We start from the raw sequence: 18,585 nt of genomic DNA on the forward strand, positions 1-18,585 counted from the left end.
AGGCTTACATTTTAAAACCACGCCTGCAGCTAACCTGGCTGCAGCTGAACAGGCCCGGTGGGACACGTCGCCCGAGTTTCTAAAACTCCACCTATGGATTCGGCGTCTGTGCGGGAAGAAGCCATGGGGTCCTATTTGAACCAGGAAAAAGAATGGCCCGTATAGATCCCGAAATCCTAGAGCCCGCCGACCTGGGGCGAGTGCTCTCATTTTACCAACGTCTTAATCATATTGGTTTGCGCATATCCCCAAGCCCTGAGCTTAACATTGTATTTGCGATGACGCAAGCTATCTCAGTAGGAGTTCCAGGTCCTAGTTATTTCTCCGGGCTCACCAGCAGTGAAATTGAAACCAAAATACAAGCTACTGTTACTGAAGCTTCCAAGTGGGCCTCTGTAGTGGAGCAATATTTCTTTAACAACCCAGATGGCACCTTTCATCGTGACCTTATCTTAGCAGTACTGAATAACAACAAGGTTTCAGCAGCTGCTCGCGAAGATCCTCAGAGTCATCTCTGGGGGATTACCAAGTTTGTCGACATTTTCAAGTCAAGATCTGGAGGATGGAGCCCCTGTGATTCAGTTGAAATCCCAGCGCTAGTTGAAGCAACTTCTGCAGCCTTCGTAAAAGGTCGAAGAATTATTGACGGTTCAACAAAAGTGGTGCCAAAGCAGGAACCCAAGCAAGAACCCAAGCAGGAATCAAGCAGGAAACCTCGAAGAAAGCTGGCCACTCTGATACCAAGCAAGGAAAAGGGAAGCAGTGGTCCAAGGGGTCCGTGGCAACAAGAGGCGCAACAATGAAGACAAGCAAGCTAGAAAGTCGAACTCTGATGGTCAAAACAGAGTTGCTGCCTTGAAAGCTACCGAATATCTTGAGGTGGCTCGCGACGATGTTGAAACTCTTTGCTCGGTTGCTCGGGCTATCAAGACGTATTTGATAATGACGGCGGAAGCAGTGATTATTCGCCAGTTGCTTTTCTTCCACCTGCCAACCAAATCGCCTCTGTGGGTGAAACAAATCTTCCAAATGTTCTTGATTCTGGAAATGCTACTGGTCATCTTATCTCAGACAACAGTTACTTTGTGTCGTATGAAAATACAGCAGCCCCAAAACCATCAGCTCCTATGGTGGTTCCGACATCGTGTTAGAAGGGGAAGGTAAAATTGCTGTTGTATTAAAGGTGACGGTGGCACCAATATTTGCCATATTGCTGACGCACTTTATTTTCCTGCTGGGTCTAGCAATTTGTTTTCTGATTCTGTCTGGCGCACGCACGATGTTTCTTTTCATACGGTCCCAAGTGGGGACTGTCTGGCCCTATTTTGGTGAGGAAAAGGTTGGTAGGGTTGGTGGTGCCAGAGATGCCAAGTCTCACATTTGTGCCAACATTGTTCCGGTAAAGTTTACTAGGAATATCGTACCTCCAACTGGCTCCTTCAAGTTCTCAGGAAATTCAATTGACTGGGATCAGATTTGCAGACAAGGACCAGAAGCTATGAGGAAGGTTGATAAATCAGCTCTCGCTGTTGGAAAGGGACTTCCTGTCCTCTCACCGTCTCTCAAATTTATTGCAAAGGAGGCCGTGTTGAATTCGCAGGCACTTGACTGTCATGTTCGGTTTGCTCATTGCTCTTTGACTTCGGTGAAGCATTTAGCCAAGCTTGCTGATCCTCCCTTTGAGGTGACCAAGCGTGACGAAGAGTTGATCAAGGACTGTGTCATATGTGGCACGTCAAGAAGCATTAAGCGGTTCACTTCTCCGGATAAGCATATAGCTTCTGAATCCACGGCTCCGTTAGCCCAGATTCATGCTGATCTCGTCGGTCCCATAGGTCCTGCCTCTTCAGGGGCCAGGTACATGCTGAATATCATTGATGCATTTTCTGGTTACATCTATGCTTTTGCTCTGGAATCTAAGGATGAAGCTCCTGGGAAACTTATCCAGTTCTTTAAGCAGTTTGTGCCCAAAGCTGCTCGCCGTGCTGCTGACGGCAAGGCCACCAAGCTTATTACTGACAATGGTGGTGAATTTATCTCTGGCACACTTGGAAAATTTTTGGCAGATTGGGGCGTCATTCATATTTTAACTGCTCCTGATGAACACCAACAAAATGGAAAAATTGAGCGTGCCCACCGCACACTTCGTGAGATATCTACTAGAGCCTTGATGCAGTCGACACTCTGGGCCAATATCTACTGGGACTCTGCCTGGCTCTACGCTGTGCAGGTATATAATTTCTCCATAGTTAATAAAGCCGGTATATCACCTTATGAAGCCTTTACGGGCAGAAAACCACCTATAGCACTAGTGCACACATTTGGCTGCCTAGTTTTTGTCATTAAATCTGAGTCTCAGAAACTCAAAGGGACCCTTCAGCCTCGGGGCGAGCCTGCTCTGTATTTGGGTCCCGACCCGTTAAATCCTAAGAATTTTCTATGCATTACGAAGAACAAGCGCATTCGGCGCTGTGTACACAACAACTTTCGTGACCATGTCTTGCCTGGCGTTAAATTTTTTTGGCGAAAAGCCAATTTACGAGGGTGACATTCTCATTGACTACAGTGAGGTTGGAAATCGTGACCCTGACTACAGTGACTCTTCCACTGATGAATCAGAAAGTGAAGATGAATCTGACTCTGACGACTACTCTCCCACTTCACTCTCTGGTGGTGGTGGTGGTAACTTTGGCTGGACTTATGTGGGCTCTGAGGGAAGGAGCCACAGATCCAGCAGATTGGAGGACCAGGATTCTACTTCTACATCATCGACACCTATAACTGTAAACTCTTTTCAACCGTTGGAAGATGTTGATGTGGAGCTGGTTGCAGATGAATCAATTAGTGTTGCTGACGACAAAGATACACTTCAGTCTGAGGATCATATATTGCTCGAAGATTCTGCTGTTGATGATGCTGATTTGAGATCGGTGAACTCCAACGTAGCTGGTCGCCCTGGTTCCGAAGATACTAACGAAGATTTTTCTCACGAAAATTCATTTTCTGAACATATGGTAAAAGCTCCAGAAAGCCTTTGCTCCAGGAACTCAGTCGCCCTCAGTGGTGGCTCATCAAACAAGTCCGGTGACTCTTCCCAAACAGCTACACATTTTGGATGAGGGATGACAGTGTGGATCTTGCGCTGTCTGGAACTGCTGAACTTATCCGTGAGGCTTCAGCTGTTGAAACCGCGAACCAATCTTGTGGTGACAATCAGGATGCGGTTGACTCAGAAACCAATGATGAAGACATGGATGGGTCTGTGGAACATATACTGGGTTTCGACGAATTGGAAGACTCATCAGATTCTGAATTTTCGTCTAGCGACGTTGTCATGGATTCCTCTACTAAGTTGGAGGAAGCTCCTGCGAGAGATGTCGGGGTGCCGCAAGTTTTAGGTGACACTCAAGGTACTGCTACAAGCACAAATAATCCTGCCAGCAATCAACTGGTTTTGGCGGCGGCGGAACTTGTACGGGCCACCACCGAGCTAGTACAAAATACGACGTCAGCAAATCGGTCTGCCAGAATGGCTGAGGTGGGCGGTAGTAGGAAGAGGCATCTAAATTTAGCGAGATTAAAATCTGCGCTGGAACGGGCTGGTCAGCCAGAAAATCGTCGTTTACATGCCGGTAGGCGGAGCCAAGTGGCTGGCTCCTCAGGTATACGGCAGGAGCTACCGGAGCTACCCCAGCGCCCTCCTCTGAGAGGCTGTTGCTGGGAGCTGGTGGTTCTGATACTGTTACTACTGCTGCATCTGGAAGTGGCAGTGAACTGAGAGACACTGCTGAGAATGATCGCCCACGCTTACCGCCTGCACCATCTACTCAGAGGCTCCTGCTAGAGTATGGGCGAGCAGGGGACGCTACAAGCTTTGGGGACAATGCAAGCGACGTGCAGCACAGCTCCGTGCAACAAAATCGACATATGCTACTTCCGGCTCCACCTTCGAGACGGTTGTTGTTGGCAGCTCCTCCTTCTTCTTCTGAACATGATTCGCAAACTGCTGGGCAAGTAGCTGTTCGACAAGCAAGCCAACACTCTGCTCCGGCAGAAGCCCAACAACCTCTTGCTGATACTGAAAGAATTACTAGGTCTGCTGCGGGTGCTGCGGGTGCTGCGGGTGCTGCGGGTGCTGCGAGTGCTGCGAAAGTGCCTGCTCCGTCGTCCAGACACCGTCATCGAAGCTTCTCGGGACACAGTTGTTGTTAACAAAAGATTGGCTGATTTGATTGAGCAAAATGGCTATTATGTTCCTAACAGTGCACTTCAGCGGCTGGCGCGAAAAGAAAATTCTTCATTAATTCTAAATCGCACAAATCTAATTACCCGGCCTACTGATAACCTTCCACTAGTAAGTGGCGCGGCTTTGAAAAATAAAATTTTCTCCACCACCACACACAATCTAAAATTTTTCTTCGGCTACTAATTTATTACAGAAAGTATCCTCAGAAAATTCGACTTCAAGCTCTTCACCAAGATTGGAAAATGGAAGCCACGAATGATTCTCCTACAACACCTTCTACTCCTGCTTCTTTGTCCTCGGAATCATCTGCACATTCGGTGCCAGTGGTTACTTCGCCAACCTCCTCTGCTGTGACGTCTCCCACATTAAAGCTCTTCTTCTCGTCGTGATCATCAAACCACTCCTCCCTCGTCTTCCAATCGCATGCTGTCAATAGCACAACGCAATATCTTACGCAGCGCGGCTGAAGCCATCTCAAGAATCGACTTAGGGCTTTAAGAAATCTGCGAAAAGAAATCGCTCTGCAAGCCCAACCACTACAGCATCGGGCTTGCTTTGGGGCTCTCGCTCCTCTGATCGGCACAGTGATAAACTGAAACTCTCGAACTCTGAGTCAGCTTTGGACTCGGAACCTGAGTCACTGCTACATGGCTTGCCACCTCGTGAGCGTTCAACACTGAGAGCCTCACACGGCCACCTCAGGGTACACCGGATCTTAGATTCAACCCCACTCCCGATGCAGTTCCTTTCTTTCTCACACTCACTCGGCAACACACAATGTCCCTACTACTTCAACATCAGTGGATGAAGACTCAGTCGTTAGCACTGACTCGCCGTCCCACTCTCCCGCCTCCACACCCGAAATTGAAGTTGAGGCTACAAGCGATGAAATCTTAACCGCAGCACCCTACAATTCTGACTCCCAGGGCTCATCAGAACACTTAGCTGACGGCATTGATTTCTTACATGAAACTTTGTTTCTTCGCCTGCTGATGATGAAATTATTTTTGTTGATGAATCGGCAAGCCCATCAGGAGATCCGTCTGCCGGGGCTGCCGACGATGTCATTGGCATTGGCTGCATCTACTCGAACTCTGAAGAACCAACTGTGAAAGCCCGCATGGCGTCTGGAAGACTTGACACACTCAACGCTATTAACATTAAGCTTCCAATTTTAAGAAATGACATCAAAGTGTCAGAATCTAGCAAACCAGGTCTCTACTTTACGGCTCCTGATGTGGAGAATGTTAGAGCTCTCATCAGCGACAGAGATTGGGCCGATCTTAAGGATCGCCCTGCCTTCATTCGATTTCCGAATGTGGGAGTGGCGCTGCTCGACCCTGGCAAGAAGCTAAAAAGGGACCCACGGTCACTTGCGGAAGCCAACAACAGAGAAGATAAGCGCTTCTGGTTTGATGCGGCCTATTCGGAATTTGCTGCCATTGATGGAAATCATGTCTACCAAGTTGTGCCTCTCCCGGCGGGTCGCAAAGCCCTTGGCACCAAATGGGTGCTGAAGAAGAAACTCAACACGGATGGTTCAATTGACAAATTACAAGGCTCGTCTTGTTGTTCAGGGGTTTCGTCAGAAGTTTGGTGTTGACTATGTTGACACCTTTGCGCCAGTGATGAGATTCAGCACTGTTCGTCTCATTTTCGCCCTAAGTGCGGCGAAGAACTGCGAGATGCACCACGTCGATGTTAAAAATGCTTTCTTGAATGGAGATCTAGAAGACATCTATGTCAAGCCACCAACAGGAATTGACCATAATACCCCTCCTGGCATGGTCTGGAAGCTGAATAAAAGCTTATATGGACTGAAGCAAGCCCCTCTGTGTTGGAACAAGAAGCTTGTTGACAAGTTGGAAGCACTAGGTTACAAAGCTGCCAAGAAAGAACCCTGTCTCTTTTACAAGATTAATGGCAAAGACTTCAGTATTATAGGTCTTTATGTTGACGACATCTTAACGGCGTCAAATGTACCGGGAGAATTCGAGCGTTTTTCAAGGGCCTATCTGGTTACTTTGCCATCAAAGATGAAGGTGGTGTTAACAAATTCTTGGGAATCAGAGTCCAGGACTCCGACAGGACAATATCTCTGGATCTGGAACATTATATTGCTGACATGATTGAGGTTTTCAAATTGAGTAATCAAACAGCTAAGTCGATACCGTTGCCCAAGAAACATGGCCTTGATTTCCCACAGGGCCTCGATGCTCGTCCAGCTAACCAATCGCTGTATCGCAGCATTCTTGGCAAGCTACAGTTTGCTGCACAGACGGCCCGTCCGGACATTGCCTACGCTACAGGCAAGCTTGCTCAGTATGCGAGTGACCCTAGAGCTATTCATATGGATAGAGCATATCATGTTCTGAGCTACCTCAAAGGCACCAAGGACCTGGCAATTGTCTATCACAAAATGTACCAGGGGCCTCTCCGCGGCTTCTGAGAGGCTGGTCAGATGCCGATTGGGCAAACGATCCCGACAGGAAGTCTATCTCAGGCTTTGCATTCTCTCATGGTCCCTCAACCTTCTCTTGGAAGTCGGCCAAACAGAAGTTGACAGCAACTTCCACAACCGAGGCTGAGCTGATTGCCGCTTTCTCTGCCACGTGTGAGGCAGTTTACTTCCGAGATCTTTTGGAAGAACTTGGTGAATCTCAACCAACGACTGTCATCATGGAGGGACAACAAAGGTGTCCTGGATCTCATGAAGGACAGCAAACATCACGAGCGGACTAAACACATTGATACCAAAGTACATGCGCACCAGAAACCATGTCAAAGCCGGCGATACCCGTCTTGAAGCTGTTGCTTCAGCAGATAATGTGGCAGAACATTTTTACCAAAGCTCTGGCTAAGCCGCAGTTTTATATTTGAGGAATCTTCTGGGTATGAGTACCCGTCCTCAAGTTGAGGGGAAATGGACTTGATGCAGTGCTCGTCTCGTCAAATAATACCTCCATCGTTACGCCGCAGTCATTTTCGAAGACTCGACGACGCAAAGATCAAGAGATTGAATCTTGATAACGGGCTATTGTTGCAGGGGGGTTGTTGGAATATATGTCATGGTACTATCGTGTATTTCAACATTATCCCATAATATTTTTTTTTCCCAATTACACTCTTTACATTGTTACATTATTCACTAGCAACTACTAGCCCATTACCATTGGAGTTACAATAATTGTTTACAATCAAGACTCCTATTGCTAAAGAAAATTTTTCAAGATGCTCTTTTAAATTTTCTTCATTACAGAAACCTTTCTTGTTTTCTTTCTCTTCTTTTTCTCGCTACTCTAAATTTACGCAAAACTGTTTTTATTAAATACTCTTTCAGCTTTCAGCTTATCAATCGTATTTACTTATTAACTCTTGCTTTTAGGTATGATAGCGAACTTTTATTATTTTATTATTTTATTATTTTTATCATTTTATATAATTCTTATATATACTCTAAATTTACGCAAAACTGTTTTTATTAAATACTCTTTCAGCTTTCAGCTTATCAATCGTATTTACTTATTAACTCTTGCTTTTAGTCTTCTCCGCTATGTCTAATCACGGAAACACTACAGGAGTCAATGAAGGACCCTCATCCTTCGAGTCAGCCAGCACTGGAAGTTCTGTTGCCCACTCAACATCTGAGACCCATTCAAGAACAACGCCAGCTCTTATGAGACATTCGCCGATCTCCTGTTCATCGTCAAATTGATCTCGCTGACCGTTCTGGATTTACCGTTAGACAATTAACCATTGCCAACGTGCCAGTTTGTTCGAAGGATGTGAAGCTGAATTAAAAGTCTTAGCAGACTTGACGGCTTACATTAGAAACTCAAACTTCAAAGCTAGTCCTCCCCATCTCAAAAGGTAAGGAAAGGATTTTTTCGAAATCCAACAGCATGCCATAATTATTGTATAAACAGTCAATAAAATCATTTACAATATGGTTGATTGTTGAAGGAGGCCGTCCCCACACTTCTGAAAGATATCTATATGACATGAAATTAGAAAACCTAGACAAACACAGTAGTATGCCTTCTTGGGTTTGCGATTTTTGTTTTGTGCTTATTTCTGAACTCTGTGAGGTCCAAAAGCGTAAGAAGTTCCAGTATTTCGAGACGATCAAAACGAAAAAGTGGCATTGAGAGCTCTAGCAGAATGTTTTAAAAAGAAAATTTTTTGTTAGCCAATGGCCTTTCTTTGACTTTATCTTGGATGATTATTTTGTCAATTAATGCATCCGATTCTTGCAAAAGCCTTTTATGAGATAAATAAAGGTCATAATTTATTTCTGAAAACCCATCTTGCTCCGCTCTATAAAAACAAGTCCTCAGATTGTCCATAACAATATGTAGTCTGCCAGAAATCACCTCAGTCTCTTCATCTAAGTTCATATGATTGGCCTCTCTCGTTCTGTTGTTCAAGTTCAAGGTGTGGACTAAATTAAATTCTTCTTCTTCCCAGTAATCTCAACAATGCTTTCATTGTGCTCGGAAGAATCATCATTTGCAATTGAACCTACTAAACTCATTTTGATTAAAATTGCAGCTATGAAAATACTGGAAAAGATATTGTAGATTTTTGGTCGTTAATGGTCCGAACCTTTAATGAAAAGATAAGAAAAATCAATTAGTTTGTTTCTTATCCATTTTCATTTTATTTTTTTGATTAAAATCGCCTAAATCGTGTCTATGCATATTCAGGGTACGGGTAAAAACCCGGATTACAAAAAAGCAGCCAATTTTTAATTCCTTGGTTTATCATGTGACTTTCCGCTTCTTTGACACAGGTGGACTAGACCACACGGCCTCTTATTATTTATTGTGTAATGGGTTATCGTATGAGAGTAAAGTCGGATTGTCCAAAGAAAGAACCAAGCTAATAGTTTAATATAAAACTTATTGTATTGATGTAAATATCTTTTTAGATACTGATAAAAACTTATGGAAATATATGACTATATATATTCAAGCGATTCTCTTTAATAATTCCTTCTTAATCACTTCTTAATCTTAATCTAGATTAATGTATTTTTATCCTCAAGCATTTATCGATAATTATTTATTTTGATTGCATGTTTGATCTTTAAGCATTTATAATTATTTGTCTTGGTTGATTGCAAGTTTGATCTTTAAGACATTTATAATTATTTGTCTTGGTTGTTGCTTGTTAATCTTTACAACTTTCCCTCCTTTCATAAAGGCTCGTCCCGAGCTTTGATTCTAACCATGTAAGCTTTGAATAATGGTATCCTTTTTTCGGCAGGCATAGTATTCCAAAAACTTGTTGAAATGGCGACGCAATGTCCAGGTAGGCTATCTGTGAACTGTAGATAGACAAGACCATTTTGCATAGCGGCTACGCTAGCAATGCAGTTCAAGTTCTTCTTAACATAATCCTCAGTAGGTCTAATCTCAGCAGGGTATTCATCAGATTTGACATATTTGCGTAATTTCGAAACATTAAAAACACGGTTGTTCTTAACAGTAGTGGGTAAATCCAATTCAAACGCATTTCCTCCCCAATTGCTTTAACGGCGGTGTATGGACCGACGAAAAGTGGCAGCATCCTATTGCTAGGGCTCTGAAAACTAGTGTGGTGGATAAGAACAGAATCACCAACTTTAATTTCCACAGGACGACGATGCTTGTCAGCTTGTCGTTGTTGACTCAACTGTGAGAAACTCATGTACTCTTGAGTACGTAACAGAATAGCTTTCAGTTTGACTTGTAGACTTTCCACATTTGAGGGTGTACGAGCATCCGATGGTGGACGGATCATTGCAGGTTGGCGAGGTAGAAAGCCAAGATCAGCGACAAATGGAGATGTCTTAATAGTAGACTGTGGTGCGGAATTGTAAGCAAATTCTACTTGGTCAAGATAATAAAACCTTTTGGGATGGGGGAGGACTAGCTTTGAAGTTTGAGTTTCTAATGTAAGCTGTCAAGTCTGCTAAGACTTTTAATTCAACTTCACATCCTTCGGAACAAACTGGTATGTTGGCAATGGTTAATTGTCTAACGGTAAATCCAGAACGGTCAGCGAGATCAATTTGACGATGAACAGGAGATCGGCGAATGTCTCATAAGAGCTGGCGTTGTTCTTTGAATGGGTCTCAGATGTTGAGTGGGCAACAGAACTTCCAGTGCTGGCTGACTCGAAGGATGAGGGTCCTTCATTGACTCCTGTAGTGTTTCCGTGATTAGACATAGCGGAGAAGACTAAAAGCAAGAGTTAATAAGTAAATACGATTGATAAGCTGAAAGCTGAAGGAGTATTTAATAAAAACAGTTTTGCGTAAATTTAGAGTGTATATAAGAATTATATAAATGATAAAAATAATAAAATAATAAAATAATAAAAGTTCGCTATCATACCTAAAAGCAAGAGTTAATAAGTAAATACGATTGATAAGCTGAAAGCTGAAGGAGTATTTAATAAAACAGTTTTGCGTAAATTTAGAGTAGCGAGAAAAGAAGAGAAAGAAAAACAAGAAAGGTTTCTGTAATGAAGAAAATTTAAAAGAGCATCTTGAAAATTTTCTTTAGCAATAGGGAGTCTTGATTGTAACAATTATTAACTCCAATGGTAATGGGCTAGTAGTTGCTAGTGAATAATGTAACAATGTAGAGAGTGTAATTGGGAAAAAAAAAATATTATGGGATAATGTTGAAATACACGATAGTACCATGACATATATTCCAACAGCCCCCCTGCAACAATAGCCCGTTATCAAGATTCAATCTCTTGATCTTTGCGTCGTCGAGTCTTCAAAAATGACTGCGGTGTAACGATGGAGGTATTATTTGACGAGACGAGCACTGCATCAAGTCCATTTCCCCCTCAACTTGAGGACGGGTACTCATACCCAGAAGATTCCTCAAATATAAAAACTGCGGCTTAGCCAGAGCTTTGGTAAAAATGTCTGCCACATTATCTGCTGAAGTAACAGCTTCAAGACGGGTATCGCCGGCTTTGACATGGTCTCTGGTGCGCATGTACTTGGTATCAATATGTTTAGTCCGCTCGTGATGTTTGCTGTCCTTCATGAGATCAGGACACCTTTGTTGTCCTCCATGATGACAGTCGTTGGTTGAGATTCACCAAGTTCTTCCAAAAAGATCTCGAAGTAAACTGCCTCACACGTGGCAGAAAAAGCTGTTGAACTGTGACACGGGAAGTCATGATAATAATAGAAAATATTATCCAAGAAAAGTATATATTGAAATATATAAGATAAAACAGTTATATAAGAAGAAAGAAAAAAGGAAAAGAAAAATTATAAAAGTTGGGAAGAAACCTTCCTTATATACCCAAGGAAAAGAAAAATTTGCAGTGGTGAAAATTTTTCATTTGGGTTTGTCCCAAAGTTGAGTGGGTTTGTATTACACTTCAACTTTGTAACAAATTAAGGAGGGTAACCACAGTCACATAAGGGCTTAAACCTAATGCGGCTAAAACTAAAATACACATAGGTTATCAACCATAGTTTCCCACCCAAACTCACGTGCATTATCAACTGCACTAGTCTGCGACAACATTGCATGCTCAACACCTCCCCTTGTCGCAGAATCACCTACTGCCTTCATACCAAGTAGTCCCCTTAATGTCTCAAACTTCACACGACCAAGATTCTTAGTGAACATATCTGCCAACATCACTTGAGTATCAAGATACTCCAGATGAATTACTCCACTGCGAATATAGTGACGCACAACATGATAACGAACATCAATATGCTTGGTACGACGATGAAACACTGGGTTCTGAGCCAAAGCAATACATCCCTGATTGTCCTCAAACATAGTCACTGGCAACGGAACAGGAATCTTGCAAAGAGACAACAACTGATTAATCCAGAAGCATTCCTTAGACGCATCAGACAATGACATATACTCAGACTCGACGCTGGACGATGCAGGACTAACTTGCTTTCGACAGGCCCAAGTAATGGGACCACCAGACAGAATGAAAACATACCCAGTAAAGGACTTACGGTCCTGCTTTGTCCTGAGCATAGTCGGCATCACTATAGCCAACAAGCTTGTAGACTTTCTGAGCTCGATATTCAAGACCAAGTTCAGCAGTACCCTTAAGATAACGAAGAGTATGCTTAGCAGCTTCCATATGAATAGACTTAGGACTCTGCATATATCGACAAAGAAAACTAACAGCAACAGCAAGATCAGGACGAGCACAATTAGCAGCATAAATCAGCTTACCAATAATACTGCGATACATGGAGGCATCGGTAGCAGAGTCAGACTCGGAAAAATCAGAAAGATCACGAGTGGGTAAAGGAGTCTTGACACTTGAACAATTCTGCATACCAAACTCTTCCAACATATCAAAAATATAACGCGAAACATCCACAGTAATATGGTAAGGTGACTGCTTAACTCTCATGCCAAGGAACTGCTCGACTGGGCCCAAGTCTTTCATCTTAAACATAGATGACAAAGAAGACTTGGTTTTGGCAATGACTTCAGAAGAATTGCCAGAAATAAGTAAATCATCAACATACAGTGCAATAATGACCATGGTAGACCCAGATCCTTTGGTATACACACCGTAGTCACTTTCATTACGAATAAACCCAAGTTTGACAAGAGCACCATGAATCTTCTCATTCCAACACAAAGGAGCTTGCTTTAAACCATATAAAGACTTCTTCAAATGACACACTTTAGATTCCTGACCTTTGACAACAAAGCCTTTAGGTTGTCTCCATATAAATATCTTCTTTGAGATCACCATTAAAAATGCAGTCTCGACATCCATATGATGAACCTGGAACCCAAACTGAGCAGCAATAGCAAGAACAATCCTTACAGTCTCGTAACGAACAACGGGGCAAAAGTTTCAGTATAATCAATACCTTCAACTTGCGAAAATCCAATACACACGAGACGAGCTTTGTAACGTTCAATTGAACCGTCAGCTTTGCGCTTAACTTTAAATACCCATTTGCTATTGATAGCCTTGCGACCAGGTGGGAGATCAACCAATTCCCAAGTACCATTGCGTTTAAGAGACGACATTTCAATAACACAGGCTTCAAGCCAAAACTCAGCTTCTTCACTGGACATAGCTTCTTCAAAACTACTAGGATCTGTAAAAACAAGTAAAGCCACATCATCATACTCAAAGCGGGAGATTTGAGACGACGATAAGAAATACACTCTTCTTCAGCTGGACGTTTTGCAGGTGTTGCAGACACTGGAGATTGTTTCAAAGAATTTTCACAAAGGTGTTTAGAAGGAGGTGAAACAATGTCATCAGAACTCGGGCGTTTGGCAGGAGTTATAGAAGGTAAACGAACAGCAACAACACGAGATCGAGATTTAGGCAAAACAGCTTGAGTATCATCCTTAGTGACAACACTAACACCAGCTTGGTCAAGAGAATTAACAAGATCAGACGAAGGATATTCTTGACTAAGTGGCACTACTTCAATTCAACAGAAGGTGGTGGAGTGGGAGACGAAGCAATGATAGACGGTTGAAACCCAATATCACCCCCTCGTTGCGAGATCCCAGAATCACCTGAAATATCAGATTCATTAATAGATGGACCAGCTTCAGATAAGTCTAATTGTGAAGGAATATATTCCGAAGAAGAAATAATAGGACTAGAGTCAGGAGAGATAGAGACATCATGATCTGAAGGTGGAAGAATAGGAGAACTAGGAAGAGATGGAACTGAAGCAATAGAAGGAAGAGTAGGAGACTCAAGAGGAGCAGAAGGTGTAGACAAAATGCGACGAACAGAACGAGGCTTATGAACAATAATAGAAGAAGAAGAAGAAGGAGGCGGCGACGGAGAATGAGACGGAGAAGAAGACGGAGACGGAGACGGTAAAAGCACAAATAGAACCAGAACCAGAACCAGAACCAGATGAGGATGCTGGTAAAGATCTATGAGACCCAAAACTAGAACCAGAACTTAAATCAGAACTAGCAATAGAATTAACCTAACATTAGATCCTAAACCAGTCCCCTTAGAATCAAAACAAGGTCCTGACATGGACCCTGAACCAGAACCAACACTAAACCCAACACCAGTACCATTAATAGACAAGTCCTTATCACTTTTCATAAATGGAAACTTGGACTCATCAAAGTAAACACTCCTGGCTTCAACAATGCTTGAATCAAGAAGAACTCGATAAGCTGTACGATCCAAGGAATACCCAACAAAAACACCAGCTTAAGTATTTGAACTTAACTTAGATTCTCTTTTAGCACCAGGAAGAACAACTGTAGCTTGACAACCAAATACTTTCATATGGTGATAACTAGGAGGTTTACCAGTCCAAAGTTGAAGAGGTGCAACACCACCAGTGGTACGACTAGGAAGACGGTTCCTAATATAATTAGCAGACTTGACAGCTTCACCCCATAAGTATTCAGGAGCATGAGCATATAAAAGCATAGACTTGGCTTTCTCAAATAATGTGCGATTCAATCGCTCAGCAACACCATTTTGTTGAGGAGTATGAGGAACTGTATAAGTATGCTTGATACCCTTAGACACAAAGAACTGCTCCAGGTCTTTGGAAATGTATTCGCCGCCATTATCAGAATGAAAATATGCAACTCGATCACCAGCAGAATCACCAGAAAAATAAGATTCACACCTAGCAATAAAGTTACGAATGGCAAGACTTGCATCACTTTTCCTAACCAACAACTCCACATAAGAGTACCTGGAATAATAATCCATAATGGTTAAGACATAACGATGACCCACAGGGGTAGCGACATGAGGACCGCTTAAATCAGAAACAAATAACTCCAAAGGACGACTAGCTTTTCTGTGGTACCATTAAATGGCAATGCTGTGGCTTTGCCACCCAAACAAGCGTCACACTTATGACTATCCACAACCTCAAAATGAGTAGGCTTGACAGAAAGTGACTTAGATAATTTCTTGAGAACGTCCACACTGGCGTGACCAAGTCGCTTGTGCCAAAGATTGGCAGACGACTCAACAGCAAACACCTCATGGACTGGCTTGGAAGGCAAAACAACTCGGAAACGACAAAAGTACAAGTCACCCATGGCAATGGCGTGGACTCGAGTTTCGCCATTTTCGACAGCAGAAATATGGTTAAGGTCTTGAATGAACCGACAACCACCAGCAGCAGTAGCTCGACGAGCAGCAAATAAATTGCGAGGAATCTTAGGAACATATAAAACATCTCGAAGAACAACGCGGTCACAAGGCTGGTCATCTTTACCAAGAAGATCAACGACAATGTCGCCAACCCCCTCAGCAGTAGCAGAACCAAGACCACGAATGGTAGCCGAAGTGGGACGAAGAGAAAAAAAAATATGAGATGTTATTGCAAATGTGACTGGTAACACCGGTATCATGGATAAAGTCAAAAGAATCAGACCCAACAACTAAGTTGGCCTCAGCAGAAGTAGTAGATTCAGCAACAAAAACGTGATGGACTGAATGACTTAAATCCAAGATTGAAAAAGGATGCCAGACGACAATTAAAATCAAAGGAAAACAACATGATGGTAACAAAAGATAAGTAAAAGAATGGAGAAAAACGGGATTTTGGTGTAACAATAGGTTTAACAATAGGCGGAGAAGGTTCAGTAATTGAATCCACCAAAAAATCAAAACAAGGTAAGACAATATCATCATCAGAACCGACCAACGGTTTAGAATCAGAACAAAAATAAAAGAAAGAACCGACCAACGGTTCAGAATCAAAAAGGAACAATATCCGAATCGACCAACGATTCAGAATCAAAACAAATAGGAGCTGAATTGACACACGGTTCAGACTCCAAACAAACAACAGTAGAACCGACATACGGTTCAGAAATAAAACAAGAATCATCAGTGGAACCAACAAACGGTTTACCAACTGAATCAATATCAAGTCCTGAGTTTGAACAATACTCAGAAACTTGACTAACAAAACAATCTTCATCGCCGACACACGGCTCAGAAGAATCAAAAAGTTCGGATTCCAAATCATCAAACGACTCGGAACAACTGTTACCAAACTTTTCAGAAACAACAGATGTCTCGGACACAAAAGGAACTCACAAATGGATCATCATCAACTATCTCAGAAAATTCATCAATAGTCTCAGCAAACCAACCTCTTGAGGTTTTAGCCTCCTTAGATTCCTTGTCATCCTTATTATCTTGGCGAGCAGCCTGAACCTCTTCCCAAGAGACATGACAATTGTTGGAAGTATGACCACGCCTCTTACAACGGAAACATTTGATACCATCACCCTTAGATTTGTTATTGTACTTCTTTGATGAAGCAACGAACGCTTCAGTCGAAAGAGTAGCTGGAGGGCCAGTAATCTTCAACAACTTGGCCCATTTATCAGTGTTCGGATGAAGTTGTTAATATCAAAGGTTGTCAGTATTGTTGTTACTATCAAAGCGGTGCTCCAAGGCATACTGGATGAAGCGCTCACAATTGGGACCCATTGAAGCCAAAGCGTTGAAGGCCACGACCGAATCAGGCGACAATGATTGGTAGATGGAACGCCAGGTAGCAACATAAGAGCGAACAGAAGAAACAAACTTTGGACCAACATCAATATTGCCAGCATAGAGGGATTTCATAAGTGAGATGACATCGGCGGGTTGGAGTTGACTATACTCCTGATGAAGGTAAAGCCAGAGGTCACGGCCTCTAATGGCCACATCATTAACATGTTCGATCAACTCAGGAGAAATATTGTTGAGGATGACATCATGGACGACGGTATCAAGCGAGGCGGTGAGGTCTTCAAGGGATTCATTGGCAGCTGGATTGACAGTACCAGCTTCGACATAAAGATGGACACCATTATTCATAGCACGAAGACCCAAAAGAATTTTGGTAGCCCAGACATGATAGTTGAGAGGAGTGAGTTTTTCAGAGGAAGTAAGATTAATATAAGCCGAAGTGCGGCCCATAACCTGTTGAACTGTGACACGGGAAGTCATGATAATAATAGAAAATATTATCCAAGAAAAGTATATATTGAAATATATAAGATAAAACAGTTATATAAGAAGAAAGAAAAGGGAAAAGAAAAATTATAAAAGTTGGGAAGAAACCTTCCTTATATACCCAAGGAAAAGAAAAATTTGCAGTGGTGAAAATTTTTCATTTGGGTTTGTCCCAAAGTTGAGTGGGTTTGTATTACACTTCAACTTTGTAACAAATTAAGGAGGGTAACCACAGTCACATAAGGGCTTAAACCTAATGCGGCTAAAACTAAAATAAACATAGGTTATCAACCATAGTTTCCCACCCAAACTCACGTGCATTATCAACTGCACTAGTCTGCGACAACATTGCATGCTCAACAAAAGCGGCAATCAGCTCAGCCTCGGTTGTGGAAGTTGCTGTCAGCTTCTGTTTGGCCGACTTCCAAGAGAAGGTTGAAGGACCGTGAGAGAATGCAAAGCCTGAGATAGACTTCCTGTCAGGATCGTTTGCCCAATCGGCATCTGACCAGCCTCTCAGAAGCCGCGGAGAGGCGCCTGGTACATTTTTGTGATAGACAATTGCCAGGTCCTTGGTGCCTTTGAGGTAGCTCAGAACATGATAAGCTCTATCCATATGAATGGCTCTAGGGTCACTCGAATACTGAGCAAGCTTGCCTGTAGCATAGGCAATGTCTGGACGAGCCGTCTGAGCAGCAAACTGTAGCTTGCCAAGAATGCTGCGATATAGCGATTGGTTAGCTGGACGAGCATCGAGGCCCTGTGGGAAATCAAGGCCATGTTTCTTGGGCAACGGTATCGACTTAGCTGTTTGATTACTCAATTTGAAAACCTCAATCATGTCAGCAATATAATGTTCCAGATCCAGAGATATTGTCCTGTCGGAGTCTTGGACTCTGATTCCCAGAATTTGTTAACACCACCTTCATCTTTGATGGCAAAGTAACCAGATAGGCCCTTGAAAAACCGCTCGAATTCTCCCGGTACGTTTGACGCCGTTAAGATGTCGTCAACATAAAGACCTATAATACTGAAGTCTTTGCCATTAATCTTGTAAAAGAGACAGGGTTCTTTCTTGGCAGCTTTGTAACCTAGAGCTTCCAACTTGTCAACAAGCTTCTTGTTCCAACACAGAGGGGCTTGCTTCAGTCCATATAAGCTTTTATTCAGCTTCCAGACCATGCCAGGAGGGGTATTATGGTCAATTCCTGTTGGTGGCTTGACATAGATGTCTTCTTCTAGATCTCCATTCAAGAAAGCATTTTTAACATCGACGTGGTGCATTTCGCAGTTCTTCGCCGCACTCAGGGCGAAAATGAGACGAACAGTGCTGAATCTCATTACCGGTGCAAAGG

At 42.8% G+C, this 18,585-nt stretch overlaps 7 protein-coding genes across 7 annotated transcripts; 2 read left to right on the forward strand and 5 right to left on the reverse strand.

Moving 5' to 3' along the window:
* Nucleotides 1–152: 152 nt before the first annotated feature.
* On the forward strand, nucleotides 153–1,151 carry SAPINGB_P005388 (uncharacterized protein; the record flags this gene model as incomplete). Its single annotated transcript, XM_032000102.1, has 2 exons — nucleotides 153–774; nucleotides 931–1,151. 2 exons carry the CDS (start codon nucleotides 153–155, stop codon nucleotides 1,149–1,151), a joined length of 843 nt encoding a protein of 280 aa, XP_031855993.1.
* Nucleotides 1,152–1,279: 128 nt separating this feature from the next.
* SAPINGB_P005389 (uncharacterized protein) lies at nucleotides 1,280–6,695 on the forward strand (the record flags this gene model as incomplete). Its single annotated transcript, XM_032000103.1, has 9 exons — nucleotides 1,280–2,230; nucleotides 2,532–3,079; nucleotides 3,130–3,538; nucleotides 3,637–4,166; nucleotides 4,440–4,569; nucleotides 4,737–4,908; nucleotides 5,281–5,756; nucleotides 5,806–6,198; nucleotides 6,255–6,695. 9 exons carry the CDS (start codon nucleotides 1,280–1,282, stop codon nucleotides 6,693–6,695), a joined length of 4,050 nt encoding a protein of 1,349 aa, XP_031855994.1.
* Nucleotides 6,696–7,807: 1,112 nt separating this feature from the next.
* SAPINGB_P005390 (uncharacterized protein) lies at nucleotides 7,808–8,391 on the reverse strand (the record flags this gene model as incomplete). Its single annotated transcript, XM_032000104.1, has 2 exons — nucleotides 7,808–7,975; nucleotides 8,269–8,391. 2 exons carry the CDS (start codon nucleotides 8,389–8,391, stop codon nucleotides 7,808–7,810), a joined length of 291 nt encoding a protein of 96 aa, XP_031855995.1.
* Nucleotides 8,392–9,443: 1,052 nt separating this feature from the next.
* On the reverse strand, nucleotides 9,444–11,298 carry SAPINGB_P005391 (uncharacterized protein; the record flags this gene model as incomplete). Its single annotated transcript, XM_032000105.1, has 4 exons — nucleotides 9,444–9,728; nucleotides 9,785–10,139; nucleotides 10,314–10,470; nucleotides 11,118–11,298. 4 exons carry the CDS (start codon nucleotides 11,296–11,298, stop codon nucleotides 9,444–9,446), a joined length of 978 nt encoding a protein of 325 aa, XP_031855996.1.
* A 411-nt stretch (nucleotides 11,299–11,709) lies between these two features.
* Nucleotides 11,710–15,627, reverse strand: SAPINGB_P005392 (uncharacterized protein; the record flags this gene model as incomplete). Its single annotated transcript, XM_032000106.1, has 8 exons — nucleotides 11,710–12,172; nucleotides 12,246–13,039; nucleotides 13,093–13,343; nucleotides 13,394–13,686; nucleotides 13,734–14,181; nucleotides 14,242–14,457; nucleotides 14,548–15,060; nucleotides 15,105–15,627. The coding sequence occupies 8 exons, from the start codon at nucleotides 15,625–15,627 to the stop codon at nucleotides 11,710–11,712; spliced, it is 3,501 nt and encodes a 1,166-aa protein (XP_031855997.1).
* Nucleotides 15,628–15,975: 348 nt separating this feature from the next.
* SAPINGB_P005393 (uncharacterized protein) lies at nucleotides 15,976–17,224 on the reverse strand (the record flags this gene model as incomplete). The annotated part of the gene is made up of 3 exons (XM_032000107.1): nucleotides 15,976–16,278; nucleotides 16,322–16,575; nucleotides 16,708–17,224. The coding sequence occupies 3 exons, from the start codon at nucleotides 17,222–17,224 to the stop codon at nucleotides 15,976–15,978; spliced, it is 1,074 nt and encodes a 357-aa protein (XP_031855998.1).
* Nucleotides 17,225–17,498: 274 nt separating this feature from the next.
* On the reverse strand, nucleotides 17,499–18,571 carry SAPINGB_P005394 (uncharacterized protein; the record flags this gene model as incomplete). The annotated part of the gene is made up of 2 exons (XM_032000108.1): nucleotides 17,499–18,118; nucleotides 18,178–18,571. The coding sequence occupies 2 exons, from the start codon at nucleotides 18,569–18,571 to the stop codon at nucleotides 17,499–17,501; spliced, it is 1,014 nt and encodes a 337-aa protein (XP_031855999.1).
* Nucleotides 18,572–18,585: the final 14 nt, after the last annotated feature.

This window comes from Magnusiomyces paraingens (assembly GCF_902498895.1).
Source record: "Magnusiomyces paraingens strain CBS 517.90 genome assembly, contig: contig4, whole genome shotgun sequence".
NCBI lineage: Eukaryota > Fungi > Ascomycota > Dipodascomycetes > Dipodascales > Dipodascaceae > Magnusiomyces > Magnusiomyces paraingens.